Raw genomic sequence first — 21609 nt, 5'->3', positions numbered from 1 at the left:
TTTTTTACTGTATTTTTGATCAAATAAATGAGGCCTTGATTTCTTTAAAAAAATATATTTTTAACAATATGTGGATATAACGTGTTATTGTAACGTGATTTTTCTGAATTATTTCGTCATTCCACAAGGGAAACCTTAATGTGAATTCTCAAGAGACAAACTATAAGTCTGTATTATTGGTAAATCAACTCAGTCTCTTGCCATTTAAATCCATATGGAGTCTCGTTTCTGATCGCATATCATGGCATGATTCCATTCAGTTTTTTTCCCTGTGTCTAGACTGTGGCGCTGGGCAGCTCAGCTGAGCCCTTCCTTCCCTGGAGGATGGCGGGGAATGTTCCGGCTGGTATTTTGCCGTCAGTGTCACTTGTGTGCCAAAACTAGTGACAGGCACATTTGGACCCCCGCCATATGTTTTCACATCAGTTGGGCTGATGTCATCATCAGGCCAAAGATGATTTAGATGATGCCATAGGGTGAAATAAAAGTTGAAGTTTACAATATATAATATTTCAGTTGACGTCTATTTTATTTCAAGTTACATATATGGTTTTAAGCGCTGTTTACACGACACCGTTTTCAATAAAAAATGTAAATGATTTTATGCATTTTTCGGCTCATTTAGGCGGCCCGAAAACGCAAGCTCTTAAAAATCGGGTTATTTGAAAACGATACCGTTATCGCCTCCATGTAAACTACAAGCTAAATTTGTGAAAACTAATGTGCTAAAAACTAAAACGGAAAAAAAAGAGCAGTACGTGTTCAGTCTATAGGCGTTTCTTTCTTTCCAAAGTGACATCGCCATCTACTGGCCTGGCAGCAGAATACAGCCATTTTAGTCGTTTTCGTGGATCCTTGTGAACGGGGATTGTTTTGACAACGTTGTTGCCTGTATGCGAAAAAAGCAAAGAAAAAACGTTTCCATTTTTAGTACATTGTTGTCGTGTAAACATGCCCTTAGGTTTTAGGTAACTATAGTAACCTTGGGTGAAGATGAAGGGTCTCATCTCAAATCCCAAATACACCCCCATCTTCCATTAATGGGACGAACAGATAGTCACGCCACAAACTCACATCATTGGTTGTTCCAGTGTTGCTATGCTGGCTGGTTTAATGTGTTGATAGTGCCTATATGTGAGGAAATAAACCTATTAATGGCTTACTTAGCTTTCAATCCACATTAAAGACATTTACTGTCTTTAAGAGTATATCTTTTTTTTTTTTTGCGAATGGGTGGCAGACTAGAATATAAATCAGAAATGCTGCATAGTTTTGATGCATTTCCCTAATTTTCAGTGACTCCTCCAAACCCTCCTTTAGATCGGTTTGGTCTTCCATCAAAGAGCTGTCTCTATATAGATAACAGGCCTAAGCTTTGATCGCATTGCTGTCTCACCTCCTGGCATAATGGAGTGCATTGTGGACATAAAGGCTGACTCTATAGAACACAATCACCAATAGATCAGTGTCAATAAGCCAAATCCTCTTAAATCTCCCAACGATCACCCAGTCCCACCTCTGAGCATTCAACTACTTCCTCATAAACATTTAAGCTGCCAACAGAGACTAAGCAAACAGATCACCTCCCCTAATATTGACCTAAGCTATTGTCCCAGCCAGACTGACAATGATATTATTTCTTAGAGATGTTCCGCTAGAGATACTCCTAAGGGTTTTGTTTTGCTCCTGCTCTGTCACGGACCACCTCTCATAAAACCACTTTGTGGAATGTCCAGCATGTCCAACTGAGAGTGTGAGAGCACAAGAGAGCACAAGAGTCTACAGACTATGGCTGCCGCACAAAACGGTTGGGTTCTTATACATTACTTACATTTTGCTGTGGTATTCCAATCTGTAAAAGTTATTCAAATAATACTTTTTTTTTGTTCAGTAACATAAGAAATAAAATTAGGATTTATTCATTCGACAAAATCATGTTTTTTTTAATAACATAATATACATTTTTGATTGTTTTATTTGACGTAGACAGACAGACAGACAGACAGACAGACAGACAGATAGATGATAGACAGATAGATAGATAGATAGATAGATAGATAGATAGATAGAGGTGAAACTCGAAAAATTTGAATATCGTGCAAAAGTTAATATAGACTCATTACAAGTGAGATATTTCAAGCCTTTATTTGTTATAATTTTTGATGATTATGGCTTACAGCTTATGAAAACCCCAAATTTAAAATTTGAATTTTGTGAAAAGGTAAAAAGGTGTTCAAAGCTGTAAGCCATAATCATCAAAATTCTAACAAATAAAGGCTAGAAATATCTTACTTTGCATGTAATGAGTGTAATACATTAGTTTCACCTTTTAATTTGAATGAAATAAATTAACTTTAGCACGATATTCAAATTTTTCTAATATTCAGAGTTTCACCTGTATAGATAGATAGATAGTTAGATAGATGCGGTTTACTAGGGAAACAGAAATTGCCTTGCCAAGTTTCTGTATTTATGAGCAATTGCAGAGAGCTGATGAAAAAACCCAGCATAAATCAAATACAGTGCACTATGAAAATTTACACCAGTAGCCTATATGATATAACACTGCTAAGACTGTACAAGACAATGTTGTGTGCTATTAGGTTCGCTTTGATTTAAAACCATTTGTGGTAGTGATACTTACATGTACATTGGTTGTAGTTGCAAATGCGATGTCTTCTGTGGCCCTTGGTAACCGTATGAATCAAACCCTCCTATAAAGTCAACTATAGAAAAGAAAGAGAAAGCAAGAGGAAAATGGGGAAAGAACGAGAGGATTATTGAATGCTTTTTAGGGTTGTCATTCATTCATTCATTCATTCAAATAAGCACCTTTTGGTTTTGTATCCCGTGTGTGTCAGTGTGATAATCATGTGTAGTGGATGAACAGCGACCGGACCCTCTATGAGACTGATATCTTTGGAGGCCGGCTTGTGGCACGCTGCCGGTCGGATAATATGATAGGCTAACATAAGGCAAGCTGACAGGATTAGCCCCCCGGCCCCTCTGTGAGGGCCCACCAGCTGTTTCAGGCCCTGGAAGACCCGAGTATCTGGGCTTTCCACAAAGATGCAAAGGTAATAATGTGTGTGATAAAGATCCAGGCTTTGGCAATCCAAGGCTGTTTCCTAGACTAACGAACACAGGAGATAAGCTGTGGAATTAGCAGAGAGCTTCTCTCGTGCATCCCAAACAGAAGGAGAGGGGAAGACTGAAATGATTATCATTCTGATGATAGATTTTAGGGGGCATATACAAATCCCCTAAACCACGTAGGTCTCATTGTTGAATTAGACCTTTGTCCTGATCAGTGTTATCTGGGGACCCGCAGAGGTCAGTCTGAAAGCTTGTGCCAGTGTTATAATACAGAGCGTTCACTTCAGCGAGACACTGTTAGCATTCTACACTCTCATATACAGTATATGTTATCTGAGCTTAATTGGATCTCATATAATTAATTCTGTAATTTCTTTAAAATTGATTGACAGTCCTAATACAATATTTTAAAATACATTTTAATTGGATCCAATACAAGATACCAGCTGCACGTTCTCGCTCTCACATTTTATCTCTCCGTCAACGAGTTGACACACAAACCCGTCTCCCCTCACTCACTTGTTTCATTTGCTCCGGATGAATATTGTTGGTGTTACAGGGCTTGAATTTCAGCGTGGGATTGTGCGTTTTGTGCATCATTTGACTCATTCCCGCAGATTTTGTGCTCACATGACTGTTAAACCGCAATAAGCACTGAAAATAACTTAATTTAGTACTGAGAGGTGGCTTATTGTGCGCGCAATACACTCAAACACAAAGATAACTCATGTGTAACAGTATAATGGGTCCACGCGTCAGGTCTTAAAGTGACAGCGTCCTAATATACCTGGTGCCAAATTATGTAAGGAATAATTGACGACAGGCCGTTGAATTATTAGAAAAATAATGCACACCCGAGGTGGTAATGCGGTCACGACGCGAAGCGGTCTAATAATTCAACGGCCTGGAGTCAATTATTCCGCTTATACTACAGTTACCACACCTCGAAATATTGTTCAGATGATGTATTTCAAGACGTTTGTAAAGTTTTTGTCATTAAAACGCTCTTTATGTACAGTAGGACTAATTCCTTGCGCATCTAAACCCATGCTCCGTTGCTAATTCCAAAACGTCATTTTTGAGTTAGTAACGGAGGTTTGAGCCGCTGATAGCAGAGTAATGCTGGGGACACACTTAACCACTAAACATTCTCTGACTGTGAATGCATCAGATTTTAAAAACCGCTGTGAACACAGACTGAACGCGCTGAAAACGCGTGCATGATCAGTCATAAGTATCAAATTACATTCATAACCGGCCTTAGAGAGAAGCATGTGCGTCAATATTATTATTTATTTATTAATTCAATTCGTTTTAATTAATTCGTTCATTCTTTTTTTTCTATTAGTGACAGTAGACTAGACTAATACATGAAACACAAAGCCCTTTTAACAAGTATAGGCATATCAATTTTATTTATTTGTTATATTATCTTCAATAATTACGAAAACCCGTGCAACATGACTATCAATTTATTTAAAAATTTAATTTTCTATTGATTATGTATAGGACTGTATACTTTATTTATAAAAATTAAACTGCATGTTTCCATTGATTGTGAAGTTAGACATTGAAAATTGCAGATCAAGCGCATGGGGCTGCAGTTTTTCTTGTTATGAATTGTATCCTATTTTCCGTTATTACAGTTGACTACGCGAAGTGATATGGAACTGTAATGAGGTCAAGACCTGCCTGGAACTACTTTAGCCGTGCGGTTCCCTGAATATAATTGCACACCGTAGAACGTTTGTCAACCAATCAGATTCAAGCATTCAACGGCCCTGTAGTATAACACCGTGTCCTAACTACACGCGACGCGACGCCGCGACACGCGATAAAAGGTATCTTTTCCATGTTAATCAGAGTTTTTGTCCTAACCAGACGCGACGGCGACACGCGAAGTTTCTAATTTAGAAACGGTTCCTATTTCTGCGACGTCGCGGCTGACAGATCCGCCCACACAGAGATCTCATTGAATAAACTGATTGTCATATGAAGAAATTACACTGGTTATGAGTACACATTATTTATTTTTAGTTAAAAATAGGTCACTGTGCCACAAGCGATAATGGATAATTTACCTCAGATTTTAAAAACATATAATATAGCGTTCAAACTGAATTCTATGCACACATACAACTGTACTTCATAACAAAATTAGTCAATAAGTATATTCTGTTAATGTTTTGATTTTTAATAATGTTATTTCTTGATTTGATTATGTCCTTACCCATTTCCAATGCGAGTGCGGGCCAGCAGTGCGCTTTCACAGAGAGACTCCGCCCACACGCTGTTCTGAATGGCTGTGATTTTTTGATTGACGTGTGCCGTCTCACAGTCGCGTCGCGTCTAGTGTGGACAGACACACTTGCTGTCGCTGGAATTTTATCGCGTCGCGTGTAGTTAGGACACGGTGTAAGAGATAATATTAAACATATCTAGGCCTATATGGCAGTTTTCCCCATGGTTTCGATGCCAAATGTGTGACCCAACTGTTTTTGTGACTTGATTACATAAATGCTTTGCTTATAATGAGGAGTAAGTTTTAAGCCATGAAACTTGCAAGATGTTTTAATGCTACAAAGACCTCTTATATGTCAAAAGATCAAGGCAAATTTTATTTCTCATGTCAAGACCCCTTTAAAATGTAAATTACAGCCCTGATGGCAAAGTTGCCATTACTCCAATCTTCAGTGGGCCTTTTGATCAATCTAATGCAATTTGCTGAATAAATATATTAATTTCTGTAACATCTTACTGACCCCAAACTTTTAAATGCTAGGGCATATAAAAAAAAAACACAAAATAACATTTAAAATGGAAAACACTGATCATATCAAAAAGAAGATTTAAGCTACGCTGCACTTCAGAACATTCTCATGTTAATGTCCTTTACATAAATATATCTGCAGGGGGTAAATGTTAAAATAGATGGCCTTGAGGCAGATATGTGCTCTTAAACAGCTTTTAAAACATTTCCCCTTCCCAATGGAACAAATATCTCAAGTTGTTTTACTGCTGAAATTCCTCCTAGCTAGTCCTGCCAAGATAATGGGAAATGCTGGGATCACTGATCCAGTAATGAAGTAAAAAAAACAAAAACAACAACATACAAGTACTGTCGACTGTGGGCAAGCGGACAGACCGAGGGTCTATGGGCCGCCTTGAGCTACAGCATTAGCATTCAAAGACATACAACAACCATCTCTCGACCTCAACAAAATGACTCAAATAGCTATTTATTCTGCTTTAAGCGACACATCCCAGAAAGGAGCCATTTCAGTGGCACCGGCGCTGCAGGGAATTAGGCTGAGATGGACGTTTTCTCCTCGCAGACTCCATATAGCAAAGCTTTACGAGTTTTATTGTTTTGGCTTCGCCCTTTCGAAAGCTTTTCCTCCGACGAAGGCATTTGTAAACCGCATGCGGAGCACAAAGACTATCAGCATGAGTTCCCACCTCCCTGCAACCACAAAGCCTGATTGCATATCCCCAAAAGGAAAGCCTTAACCTAATTTCCTTGTTATAGATGCAAAAAGTGTTTCCCCACAACTTGTGCGAACTGACACTTCCTAATTCTCTCGCTCTTGTTTTTCCGTTCTCTCAGAGGCAGACTCATTTAAATACTGTCCTTTCTTTAAATGGGCCCTGGGACGTTACCCTTGATAGTAACTGTAATTACGTGCGGACCGTGTTGATTGGTTTGAGCTGTTCATTACCTTTGCGGAGGTGCTTCATGTACTATATTAATTAAAGCCGTAATGGCCAATATGGCTTCCTGATTAGAGTTTCTACATGCCTCAGGGACCAAGGCATCAATACCGTTCACCTGCTTGGAGGATTTAGAGCTTCAACAATTATATTCCTCTATAGAATCTTCCTATGCCCTCCGTTGGAACATCAACGTCGCTGATAAACTCTCAATGGACACTAACATTTCCATGCAGCCACATGTCTTTTATCACAAGCGCTCCGCCAGTCACTCAAACGGCTACCCATGGACTGATTGGGAGAGACTTTCAAGAAGGATTTCCAATTACACAGATGTTCTAGGATCTCTCCTGATCACTGATTGAGGCAATCAGGAACCTCATTGGACACCGGGAGCGCTGCTGAATTAAGTTTGAGGAAGTTAACCGAACAGAGTGACGGCAGAAGTTTTGGCGATGCAAAGCTTATAGCTCATTTGACTAATCTAATGCCAATAAACCGGTTTATGTGAGAGGATGAAATTATTTCGTTTTTGCACACATTGCTTAATTGGAGAGTTTTATTCATAAGGCATTCTGAATAAGGCTGTTGGACATAATCTGCAAATTTCTAGGGATTTCTGATTTAAGATGCTTTTCTTCACCATAGGAAGTAGATTAAATGTTCAGCCAAAGTATAAAGTAGTTCAGTCAAATAATACAATTCTGTCAAAGTCCTTTGTTTGAGGACCAAACCAAAAGTCATTATTTCTTATTCATGCCCCATGCCAACAAAGGCTAATAATGTTTGGAATTGTTAATTTGGAACAAAATGAGGGTGTAACAAGTAGTTAAATATATATATATATATATATATATATATATATATATATATATATATATATATACGCTTTAAGCTTGACGTCGACTAGTCACTGATCATGGCCTATTGAGGGCACAACAGGATAAGAAATCTTTGAAGTCCACATTTACGCTCTGTTTCCAACAGTTAAAATGACAAATAAATGCATACTCCAAGAGTGTTCCACAAGATATGTTTGATTATACCAAATGTTAGATTATACAACCTCATCTGGAACGCACCAACAGCTCAAGGATCAGGCTTATTTGTTCATTAATGACGTCATCAGCTACTTTAATCAGATAAATGTCGACTTAAAAATTCTGAAGTTGTTCAACCCATGATATATATTCTGTGAATATTTTTAGCATGCTATTGTATATGGCAGTGTTTGGATTTGGCGGACTAGATCTGTTATGCTGCTGCAGAGCAAGTATAGACCTGCTACTCCTAATAATAGATACACAGACACACTGCGGTGAGCATGTACGATAGCAGATCTAGGCAGGTGGATCTGGGGGAGGTGGAGGGTTTCAAAGGAACTCTGATAGCACACTACAGAACTAGCTTACAGCAAACAATGAACCATATTTAAATGTTGAGCAAGGAATTTCAGAGGCCAATCAGCTTCTGCCATGCGGTAATGATGTGATTGCTTGCAGATTGCATACAAATGACCTATCAGCCTGCGCCCTCTCGACTTTCATGACTGAACTATATGTATCGGGGCATGCAGGCCAAATACGCTGCGAATGCTCTGCATACCCAAGCCATAAATATTTACATGCTAATAAATATAAACACAATAAATGACTATAAAATCCCTTGTTTGGGGTGTACCATAAAGCTTACATGATAAAATGTTGGTGATATGCATGTACTCCCAATGAACTCATGCAAAAAAACTCAAATACACACAAATATCCTGGACTAATAGACGATCATGCTACACTGGATGTATTCTGCCATAGGGCTCCCTCTTCGTGATCTTAACATGTAGTGAAGGCACTCCGTTTAATGAGAGGCTGGCCCTCCAAATACGGCCATTCTTAATTACATACAGAGTGAAGTTTAATGATTCTGATTACTCAAATGATAAAACGCATTGAAAATACAGGACAAAGAAGGAGGATGCCTAACAAATAAACAGCCACACACACATTTTTACATGCATCTCTTTCTGTTTTAGTTGCTTGGTGATGAGAGAATGACGAGAAAAGGAGAAAATAAGGATTGCCTCTGCAAGAGAACAACAGTATTGATCTTGTATGCCAGTGTTAGGCTGCATATGCTTTGTTATTGTAGCTATATTCCTCAAAAGGCTCTCCCAAGAAAAAGTTGCAAGCATCTGAAGGCAAAACACAGTAAATGAATAGAGTTTCTTTATTCTGTGGAACACAAATGAGGAAATGTTGAACAATGTAGAGCCCACTGTTTTCAATATAATGAAAGAAAAGCACCATAAAAGTATCATAAAAGTATCATGGTGCATATTCCAGGTCTAATGAAGGTATATGATTTGCATTCTCTTTTTGTGTTCCAAAGAAAGAAAGAAAGTCATACAGGTTTGGATACACGCGAGTAAAGTATATGACCAGAATCAGTCCATTGCGATTATTATGATTTCTTTTATCAGGACGGAAGGCGGTTAAAGAGAATGATCCATGTGTCTCAGAGCTGTGGTGCTAAGTGTGGTCGTCTGAACATTACAACGGGAACCATTTTATTCCTTGCTTTTAAACACTAGGCCACGGGCTGGTCGTTTAGGATCAATAAAAGCAATCTTTTAGATTCTGGAACGTCTAAATTCAACTGTTTACTGGGGCATTCAAACTAGGCTACAGAGTCACCAAGAGCAGGAAACGAATATTCCCCCACAATGCTAAAGCATAAAGTGCATGCTCGATATCTGTGAATATAAAAATCTGATAGTGTTATCCAGTTTGGTTTATATATATATAATATATAATATATATATATATATATATATATATATATATATATATATATATATATATATATATATATATTTATATATATATATATATATATATATATATATATATATATATATATATATATATATATATATATATATATATAAAAATATATATATATCATGCATCTTTATAGAAGTTTAGGTTTTAAACTAAAAATAAGAATAAACAAGTCATATTAGATGCTTCTTTCAAAAGAAAATTAATATAAAATGTATTTACATATTTTGTTTATTCTTTCTTTCTCCATGTATAGTTGTTTTTACATATTTCTATTTAAATAATCCTTATATATATTATATCTTATATATCGCTCCTCGAACCTGAGGACGCTATATGCGAAACAATGTGAATAAAATAGAGTAAAGTCAATAGTGTCAATAAAGTGTTCTTAATTTTGTCACACACACACACACACGCACGCACGCACGCACGCACGCACGCACGCACGCACGCACGCACGCACGCACGCACGCACGCACGCACGCACGCACGCACACACACACACACACACACACACACACACACACACACACACACACACACACACACACACACACACACACACACACACACACACACACACACACACACACACACACACACACACACACACACTCATGTCTCAGTTATGAAGATATACTCACAGCTGTCCTCCTCTTCTGAAATGAGCTTCACAACATAACAGGCATAGATGAACCCAGCAAGCTGTGAAGAGAACAGAAAACAACACTGATTAGAATAATCAGCCGCACTAATCAATTTGCCTATATTAAGGTTAAGAGTAAGGCAACAAATGGAAGCGGAATAATAATGTTTCCCAAACAGGTTTCACAAACACTCCTTTTGCGTTGTTCTAATAGACTTGTCTGGAAACTTCAAGTTGATGTTGGATCAAAAATTAAAACAAAAAATAGAAGAAAACTAGTGGCTCTTCTCAAGTGTAAGTACAATAATACATTTTATAACTTTTATAATATACACACATTTAAAATATAAAATAATCTTTCTCAAGAAACTGACCAAAATGACTGAGGAATCCAATAAAATGCTCTTTAGAATGACAAATCATGATTTTACTTTGACAAAACCCAACTTTCAACAAAAAATACATTAACAAAAGAAATAAAATTGTTTGGCAAATAATTTCATGTGGTAATTAAACCAACATAAGAACCATGGAAGACCATTAGTAGTTCATTCGGTTAATTAGAGATAAAATAAAACATTTAACAGTAGAGAAAACATTTATGTTTTGGTCAAAAGAGAGATAATCTGTATTAACAAACAGGAGAGAATGAAGAGATCAAAGATAAAGGGTGGTGGGCATATTTTCATTGATGAAACAGGTGTTGTATCGGCGAGAGCTTCACATCAAACTGAGACACCGCCACAGGAAATGCGTCTTTAGAGCAATGAGGACAGAGAGAAGCAGAAATGTTGGAGCCTCGTCGTCTCTGTCGCTCCAAAACAGCACTTCTGAATCCTACGAGCACACGGATGCACAAAGCTCCTATTTTCCTGGCTCTGAATCACTCATCAGCATCCGTGTTCAATGGAAAAGACGGTCGGTGGCACACTTGGGACTTGAACAGTGAGTAAGAGGGATAAATGTGAAATGATGATGAAAAGATCGTACGAGAATATCGAGTACTGTAAACACATTTACTGGACAAACAAAAGGCTTGGATCTACACGGAGCAGACTCTTTAAAAAGCTCAGGGAGCACAGCTGTGCTTTTTATAAACCCTCTTCATCAGAGAGCCCTGTTGTTGTGTGTTAAACCCGTGATTTTATAGAACTGGACTGATTGGACGTCTCTGATCGAATCAAGAGAAATGATAGAGTGGGACAGCTTGAAGTCCGTTCGTCTGCACCGCAAAATCAAGGTCTACAAGATCAGCACAAACACAAAGTTCACTTCGTTTTACTTAAGTTTACTTGAGTTTATTCCAAGTAATGAGGTGACCAGTTGCTTTTTAAAATTGACCTACACTTAGGCCTATATGTTACTATTTAATAACAAATACACACAAAAACCTTTCAGTTCCGTATATGTGGGAAGAAAAAGTTTAAATAAAGGTGTAGAAACGTTGCAGGAGTTATTTTAATATGTGCTGAGGCTGTTGGGTAATGTAGGCTAGTTCTAGAAAGTGTGTAGCCTATCATGAGTCAGTCATATACAGATCATCTCTCCTTCAGCTGTAGTAAATAAATCTTAGTGCTTCAGTAAAATCCAGTTGAATTCATTACTTATAGTGGTTCATACTTAGTAATGATTTAAAATATATTATACAAATTCATATTATAACTATTGTAATATAGCCTAATATAATTAATTGATGTTCAGCAAATGCTGAATTTTCAGCATCATTATTCCAGGCTTCAGTCACATGATTCTTCAGAAATCATTCTAAAATGCTGATTTGATGCTCAAGAAACATCTTTATATTATTTTCAATGTTGAAAACAGGTGTGCTGCTTAAAGGGGTGGTAAAGTATGATTTCACTTTTCTAACTTTAGTTAGTGTGTAATGTTGCTGTTTGAGCAAAAACAACATCTGCAGTTACAACGCTCAAAGTTCAGAGCAAAGGAAGATAGGCCTATTTGCTTTTAAAGAAAAGGACTACAACAAACGGCTGGTAGGGACTACATGACATTTCTCACGGGTTAGTGACATCAGCAAGTCTAAAATGTACATAAACCCCGCCCCCGGGAACACCAGTCCATGTTGAGAAGAGGAAAAGTTGTTGTAAGAGTACATTTGTGAATCAGCTCAAACTTTAGCATCCATCTTTTCATATGCAATAGAAAGTAACTCTGTGTGCATCTCACAACAGTTCCTATACTAGCGATTTATAGATTATCAATCATGACAGAATATGCTAATTGAAGATAGTTAACTCCACATCAGCAACATAAATTAAATTCATCAACTAACCATTCAGAGAAGTCCTGTTGCATTCTACATGTTGTCACTTCTTGAGTCTCTCCATCTTTGTCTGACTCCGTTTTAACATTAAAGAACAGTTTCTGTCATTTTAGTGTGTCTGCGTGAGGTAATCGCAGCTGCTAACACACTAGCTCTTGAAACCCGCCCTCTGCAGCAGCTCATTTGCATTTAAAGGGCCAGGCACAAAACGGTGCGTTTTCTCAAACCCTCAAAAAGTGACAACTTTAACATGCTATATAAAAATATCTGATAAAACGTCACACACACACACTCTGGGGATTTATTTTACAGTAGCCTACATCTTGTGAAAATGGTATTTTACCACACCTTTAATATTTTTGTGGAAACCGTTCTGAAAATTTTATTTTTAAATGATTTTTGTAACAATGTAATGCATCCTTGCTGAACAAAAGTATCAATTTCTTAAAAAAACTACACCTTTAAAAGGGATTAAACTAGCAATAAAAAAAACAAACAAACAAAAAAAAAACAATCAAAGCACTTCCACTATGTACAAGAGAGACACGTTAATGGTATGAAAAAGTAACACAAAATAACCCAATGAGTGAATAACCCAACTCTTTTTTTTAAAGTAATGTTCCTCAACACTGTGCCACGTGTGCTTACAGTAAATGTCCTTTGACATACTCCTAAAAAGGCCACCCAGACTTCAGCTTATAATTAAGAGGCTGAGCGCCATTTGCTTTTCTACGAGATACAAACTCGTGTCCCCTCAGGGGATGCTCTAGAATGCGGCCGTGTTTACAAGAGTGTTTATGTATCGTCATTTCTTATCATTTGAACAGTTCATTTAACTAAACTCACAGAACAAACTGTCCAGGACTGCATTCCCGGTCCAATCCCTCCAGATAATCACAGTGCGGCGGCAAATGGGAGGATTTAGGATTCCGAGAATACCTCAAGGTCTTGCTCTCATTTACACGGAATAATGTACCCCTCCCTCCTCCTTCCCAGCGGCAGTGGAGAGCATGAGGCCACACTCACACACATGCAATCCGTACCCAGACAGGGTCATTTACATAATACCGCACAGCAATGCGAAGGACAAGGGCCCAATGTGGTGTCACCTCGGCTCAGCACGTATTGGGCCAGACAGTATTCTGGTTCCCAGTTCCTTGGATACAGCAAGCAGCACGGATGAGGAGACAATGGAGGCGGCTAGCAGCCAGCAGCCAGCGTTTGTGTGGGGAAAGGGGTGGATTAGGGTTCAACATACACAATACAGGCTGCTCTTGTGATTACCTGATGCTATCATCTGCCCATTGTGTTTACAAAAGATGCAAACCAAATTAGTGGGCTGTTATAAATATAGTCTGTACTAGCTGTGTGATAAAGAACAGAGAAAAAGACTTGGAATGGAATGGTGGAAAACTGTTTACTCCAATATGGCAAAAAGAAACATGCTAAATAACAGCATGGCTAAAGGAAATATACAAATAAAATGTAATGTAGAACAAATAATGTAGAACCTCAAATATCAAAACATACTTCAAAATGTACGTTTAGACCAGAAAAACATTTCCAATATTGAATTGGAAAAAGTATTTATATTTTGTATAACAAATATATATATAACGAAAACATATCGAAAATATGTTTATGTAAATATAGTACTACAGTAGCTACTCAATGCATATTACTATACAAAAATTACCAGACAAAAATACTCACAATGTAAATGGAAGGTCAAGTAAAGCACACTGCATTGTGGGATACATATTCCATCCACACACTGTAAAAAGTGATCAGTTGACTTCAAATTGTCAAGAAAATAAACTACATAATTGAAAAAATAAACTTATGTTAACTTGACAATTCCACATAACTTAATTTTTTCAATTACGCATGACGTTTATTTATTTAATAATCTTATGGCAACTGGTTTTCTCACTTTTTGTTAAGTTAAGTCAACTGATCACTTTTTACAGTGCACTTCACTGTCATCTGGATATTCCATGCATGTAGAAAACTTAGAAACTGCAAAAATGAGTAATAATAAGAAATGAGAGTAAGAGTTGAATGCTAGTATGCTACTCTAAACAGCTCTCTCTCTCTCTCTCTCTCTCTCTCTCACACACACACACACACACGCACATGCACACACGCACACACACACACACACACACACACACACACACACACACACACACACACACACACACACACACACACACACACACACACACACACACACACACACACACACGTTGTTGTATTGTGTACCCTCTTCCTCTGCCATGTCATTCCCAATAGACAAGACTAAATTTAGATTCTATACATGTGAATAATACATGCAGGGTTTCTAAAGAGGTGCTAAATAATTGAGGATGCGTCTGGGAGCAAGGATTGATCTCGATGCAAGTGTCTTAAAGTTGAACCTCACGTACAAACTTGCTCATTCTTCATCGCCTGCAGTTTCGATTAACGAGTTTTAATGTTTAATATGTTTATCTTCAAAGCATGGAGCAACTCGATGCACTTCACATTGAAAAAAGGCTTTTCAGCACGTTAGGAACACAAATGTTATTGAAGCTACATCCGCTACAAAGACTACAGAAACAGGCTACATGTCTTACATGACACAGAATAGCAAACTTGTGTGTGCATGTTAACACTGATTTACATCCCATTACAGTCATAATAAAGAATTGAACTCCCATAAGTGCCTCTGAATCAATTAATTTAGCAAAACAATAGATAAAAAAACAACAACAAAAATGTACAGCGTATATCATGAAATGAAGTGAATTCTGACTTGACAGGAAATAGCTTGATTGTCCCTTACAGCACAAGGTCATCTTTGATCAGCCTTGTAAATCCACTCAAGCTTGAAATGTTTTGGGTAGTTTCACAAAGCTACCATTTAGCCAAAAAAGTAGACACTTAACAGCTTATTTTTTCATATTTCTTAAGTCTGTATGACCAAAAATGACGGAGTATTTTAAGTCTATTTTGCTGCTTTTAAAAAAAAAAAACAAGCAAAACGCGCCGGCGCGTTTGCCGACCCCAGAGGGTTAACATCGAGCTATTTTCCCCTGAATGATATCTATAATATTAAAAGAAGTGCAGTGCACTTCAACAAATAATTTCACTATTCTTCATGTTCTGCAATTTTATTAAGAAGTGACAAGTCTTTTTCATTCCTCTCTCTGACCCTGAGAATTTAAAGGTCTGTTTTTTGTTGTTGCTGCTGTGCCTTTAAGAAAAAGAAATGTAAACTATACAAAATATTACACAATACAGTTCAAAAGTATGAGTCAAATAAAATATGAATCCTTATATTTAGCAAGGATGCATTAAATTAATCAAAAATGACAGTAAGGACTTTTGCATTGTTACAAAAATCTATTTAGAATAAATGCTGTTCTTTTGAACTTTCTGTTGATCAAAACAACCAAATCATCATATTAGAATGATTTCTGAAGGATCATGTGACACTGAAGACTGGAGTAATGATGCTGAAAATTCAGTTTTCCCATCACAGGAATAAATTACATAAATGTAGTATAGTATATATATAATTTATAATAATATTTTATATAATAATATTTTAAATTGTAATAATATTTTACAATATTACTGTTTTTACTGTATTGATCAAATAAATGCAGTCTTGGTGAGCATGAGAGAATTCTATTAAAAAGTACAAAATCTTGCAGACCCAACGAAAAAAATCTTCAGGTGACTGCTGTTCTCTAGAGTTTCTTCACTTTCATTAAGATCTGTTCCTACAGTTTCCTACATAACCTACTTTCTCTTTCACTTTTTTCGCTGGGCTTAATCAATTTAGTATGTTGACACAGCATCAGTCAACCCATTTCTGTGGCAATGTGGATGCCTGCTTCAAACTGCGCTCTCGCACTTGGCGGCTTGGACTAATTCACATGTCCTTGACTTCCTCCTCGGGCGCTGGGCCTCTCTCCAGGTGGGCTGCTCACTCCTGGCTTTTATAGACTGCGCTAGTGAGCTACTTAACATGCCAACAACCACCCGTGTTCTGACGCACCAAACGTCTTCTGCAATCTTCCAAGTGCAAACACTTATTCAGGGGCAGTCGGCGTTGTGTGTGTGTGTGTTTTTTTTTTCTTTTTCTTTTTTCTAACACAGCATTCTCAGCACAAATCAAGGGTGAATGCTTTATACACTCTTTATGAAATGATTTAAATAGACCACCGGTAAGAACGGCCGTGTTCTTGTAAAACGTGGACAGCTGACACAAAGAAATGCTGATTATATTGCCGTTGGGGTCTTTTATAGGGCGAGAGGAGAAGTGATGTGTGTTTTATTACCGTACTCATTGTGGTAAAGTCAAACCACAATGTTTTTATGAACGTTTTTTCAGTAAATCAGAAAAATATTTTTTTCAGTAAATCAACACAAACACAATAATGGTAACAACTTTACAGTAAGGTTTCATTTGTTAACATTAGTTAACCCAACTAACAGTACATTTGTTACTGTATCTTTGTTAACATTAGTTCATAAAAATACAGCTGTTCATTTCATGTTACTTCACAGTGCATTAACTAATGTTAACAAATACAACTTTGGATTTTAATAATGTTAATGTTGAAATTAACATTAACAAAGATTGATAAATGCTGTAAGTGCAGTTCATTGTCCATGTTAATTAACAAATGAAACCTTATTGTAAAGTGTTACCATAATAATAATAACTGCAACTCGAAATAAAGGTTAAGGGTTTGACTTTGTTCAAATCCCTATTACACTTCCCACCCAGTGTATCTGTACAGTAATCATCTAATAGAGACAAAAAGAGACTCGATCTTTTGACTCGGGCCAGTAAGCAACCACCCGAAAATATCATCGCAACACTATTTTATTACAGTTAATGGTACAGTATTTCACTTGTAATGTTTAATTGGGTCTTTTGCTCTAGGCTACAGAAATACCAGACATGCCATCTTTGACCTTCAAAAAATGCCGAAGGAATAAAAGAATGAAACATTCAAAGCCTCATTTACAGTTCAGATCATCAAAAATTAATTTCAGAGCATTTTCAATCGGAGGCACAAACACTTATACTTTGTGATTTTTTTTTTTTTTTTTTTTACAAATGATTTTGTCCTTCTGGTTTCAGAAAGTCACTTTTTTTAACCTACCGCTGCCTTTTAGTTCTCGGAAGAAAGCAATTTCAGTGTTGACCTCCTTAGGCATTGTCCACCTGGCTGTTAATCTGAATTAGATGCAGTACATTAGTGCGGCTAAGGCCACGCTATAGCTCAGAGCTAGCAAAGGGAAGTCTTGTTAGCAATGCTAAATGGACCTTTTTAGCTTTTTAATCACGGCTAAGAACTCCCTTCATGCACCGCCTTGAGTTCTCGACTCCTAAAGAGTCATTTTATAAGAAAAATCATGCAAAGAGGGAACAGAGGTTTTTAAGAAAATGCCATGGAGGCACGTGAGGCACTGGTGTAATTTTGATTTGAGAAAATATGTACTTTGACATATACTATAATACTGAATGAGTATATTCATGTACCATGGTATTTACCCCAAGGTGCATTAAACACCACAGTCTACCACAGTCAGATTGCCACTTTAGATACAAGCTAAACTTACTGTATGGACAAAGCAGACAGTCTTTTTTGCCATAGTGCACATTTTTCCATAGTGCACTTGCATCCAATAAATCAGTTTCAATTTGCACAGAAATTATTGAAATGATCAATGGGAAAAATGAATAAATAAATAAACATGATTTAATATAATATTATTATAATATTGGCCAGAGGCTAAAAACTACAGCCAGTAGAAGGCGCTAGTTCCGCATGTTTTCAACCCGCCCATAGAGGGTGGGATCTCACTCACAGACTTTACAAATAGTGTCAGCCATCTTTTTTTAAAGCTAAGCTAACAGGCTCTTGCTCTGTGGAGAAAGCTGCGTAGTAGGGGCGACCATATACGTCCTCCTTCTCCGGACATGTCCGGCCGTGATTCCGGCCGAGATCGCCCAAAATGTCCGGGATTCGGCTTTTGCTTTCTACAGTCGCCATTCATTATGTTTGCATGTACCCCTTTTGTTTCAATCGGACTGAATTCATTCCGATTGGTGAACCTGAATGTAGTGTTTACATGAACGCTAAACAAGTGATCGGTTGAAGTTAGCATTGCTAAGAAAATTCCTGTTTTCGTCTCGGTCAGGATCCGCGTGAAGCAGAATGCATGACCTGCCATGCTGGCACGTACATGTCGGTGTCAAATAATAATGTAAACAAAATGAATGGCGACCGTAGAAAGCAAAAGCCGAATCCCGGACATTTGGTGTGATCTCGAAATCACGTCCGGAAATGTCCGATGCTCGTGGCTACCTGTTACTAGCCGCAATACAGCGAGGAACAGTTGCGGATGATACTGCGGATGATCAATTCTTCCGATACTGCCCTCAGTAACCGGTAGGCATGGGAGTGGCCTCGTAGTGCAGCGAAGCAAGTGCATTCTGGGAGTTGTTGTCTTTCATCCACATGAGCCAAAAATACATTTTCTGGCTTTTCTCAGTCTAGAAGGCACCAACTTCTAAAATAATTTCACATTTCTACTACATAAATGATCCAATTTAAATACACATTCATCTTTCCAGCTGTGAAGTATCACTTCAAGCAGCTTTTTTTTCAATCCCAGTGTTGACTGTGAAATGATCACCTGACACTGCTTATGCAGCAATACCAAAATCAAAAAATGCAGTCGACCCTCTTCCAAATGTTTTTAGTACCTCATCCAAATGTTTTTAGTAATTTCTTCTTCAAAAATCACAGATAATAGACTTTAACTCTGTATCTTGCTGCCAATGTTTTTCTAAAGGGCAACAGTCTGTGAGTCAGTTACACACCAAGAGTTTTCGCTTTGTTGACAATTGGCAGAACTCGCCAGTGTTAGTGGGGAAGGAACACAAAAAAAGTGAGTAAAGCCAACACTTTCATCTCAACTGCTTTGATTCCCAAACAACACATCACACCCAATTTTCCACTTTCACAATTGAGCAGGCACTTAGCCAGAGGGGATAAGCTTCTCTATGACACAGTAGCACCCAATGCTCAGAGAGGAAGCTCTGCGGCTGCGACACAACACACAACACAGACCTTCATAGACTACAGTGCTCCATGCATATTGGTGATCTGCCGCACCGAACCTGACATGGCAAGAGAGGAGCGAATGAAGAAATCACACCTTTGTGTCACCTGAACTCTCCAAAGAACGGAGACCCGAAAAAAGCAGTTTTAATCCACCCACAGTAAAGCCCTCTTTCTTGAGATAGATATTATACTGTAAGAAGTCTGACAGCAGGATACAGATCAGCTTTATCCATTTTACTCTTTGCTATTTTGAATTTTTCTTATTAATAACAAATATGATTCACAATAGCCATGTGTTTCTTTTACAAAGAATCTCACGAATGCATGTCTAGTCTAGATAATAATTTATCCCAAAATTTTAAGAATGACCAATTTCTTCATTAAAAAAACAACTTATTTGTTATTAGTCAATTAATCAAATATTCATTAATTTAATATACAATACTTTCAGTAAAACCAACAGGACCAAACACATTATGTAATAATTAATAAATATAAAGTGTCAATAAACATGTTTCTATGTCCATTCACATTAATCTGGGAAAGGAAACCTGACATGCTACTCAATGCATAAACTGTAGGCTATATTTAACAATTAATTTAAACAACTAAAAGAATTACACACCTTAGCTTTAGCTTTGTGTACAAACAAACAGTATACCATGCTGTATAAATAATTCAAAATATAAGGATAATATACATACAATAATGAGAATTGGAGAAGTGGGTGTACCTTAAACGGTCCGGAGAGGCCTCATTTTAAATTTAACAAAATCATTTATTTCTATTGAATTTGGTTTGAAATATGTAAAAATAAAAAAATAAATAAAGGAACGATTCATGATATCAACCCATTAAAAATAAAATGATATAATAACAAATATAATCGTATTTAAAATATTATATTATAATAATATAATTAATACAATACAATACAATACAATAATATAATATAATATAATATAATATAATATAATATAATATAATATAATATAATATAATATAATATCTAAGCTTTATAAGTACTTCATTCATAATATGATGGATTTATGCATTTCAGTTCTGGTTTCTTTAATTTTTACTTGATTCTGCAGAGCTGCTTTTCCTTCACTTGATGGTAATTCATATTGTGGCCCTGAGCTCCCAGCTCCATTGTGCCTGGATTGATTGTCTGCTGTAAAAGCCGACTCTCCAAGTAAAGAGCATAATTGCTCTTTGTTTACAGTAATGAATTCAGACATCTCATTGATCTTGACAAAATAATGTTTGAATACCTGCTCTGCATACCGGTTGCCAAGAGTGCCAAAGGCCTGGAGCGCGATTGTGCACTCTTGCTTCGCATTTCCGGTTTTACACTCTGCAAAGTGACAAAAGCGCCGCCAGGAGTGATGCTATTGAGTTGTGACTCAATACAGAATGGCATAAAACACACAAATCATAAAGCCTCATGAGCTTGTTCAGACAGCAGGAGGAAGAATTTGCAAACCGAATAAGACGCACGACATACCGCTTGGCAGACCTCACGGCCTCCTGATGTGTTAGTGCTCATATTTTAGAAGGAAAAGATGGGTGGTGGGCAGGTGTCCAGCTGAGATCGAGAGGTCAGGCTTCACTTGGAGCAAAGCCGCAACGACTCACGGATAATTGCTTCAGTGACCTCCCGAAGCCCTCCATCAGTAATGGCAATTTTATAACACACCAGAGATATTTCCTTTCCTGGTGGAGTATAACTGGGTAAGTGAAAGGTTCTATCCTCACAAACAGAGGAACAGACAAAAGGATTTAAAGCTGAAGCCTGCAGGTGGTGGGTTGGTTTATATTGGATGGCGCGGCTACTGGCAGGTAGATTGCTTGGAAAAAAGGGAAAAAAAATCCTTGCAAACGATTATAGTAAAT

General features: G+C 37.4%; 1 protein-coding gene across 1 annotated transcript in view; it reads right to left on the bottom strand.

Annotated features, from left to right (window-relative positions):
* Positions 1-2640: 2640 nt before the first annotated feature.
* nkain2 (sodium/potassium transporting ATPase interacting 2) overlaps positions 2641-21609 on the bottom strand; it is a gene marked incomplete at its 3' end in the record, with an annotated part of 182799 nt that continues 163830 nt past the window's right edge. Inside the window, exons 7-8 of the mRNA XM_079583513.1 lie at positions 10292-10352; positions 2641-2726 (exon numbers count right to left, since the gene is read on the bottom strand). Of these exons, the coding sequence (XP_079439639.1) occupies positions 2641-2726; positions 10292-10352 (147 nt within the window). The remainder of the gene's footprint in view (positions 2727-10291; positions 10353-21609) is intronic.

This window comes from Phoxinus phoxinus, assembly GCF_949152265.1.
Source record: "Phoxinus phoxinus genome assembly, chromosome: 16".
Classification (NCBI taxonomy): Eukaryota; Metazoa; Chordata; class Actinopteri; order Cypriniformes; family Leuciscidae; genus Phoxinus; species Phoxinus phoxinus.
This window is presented reverse-complemented; position numbering and strand designations above follow the sequence as displayed.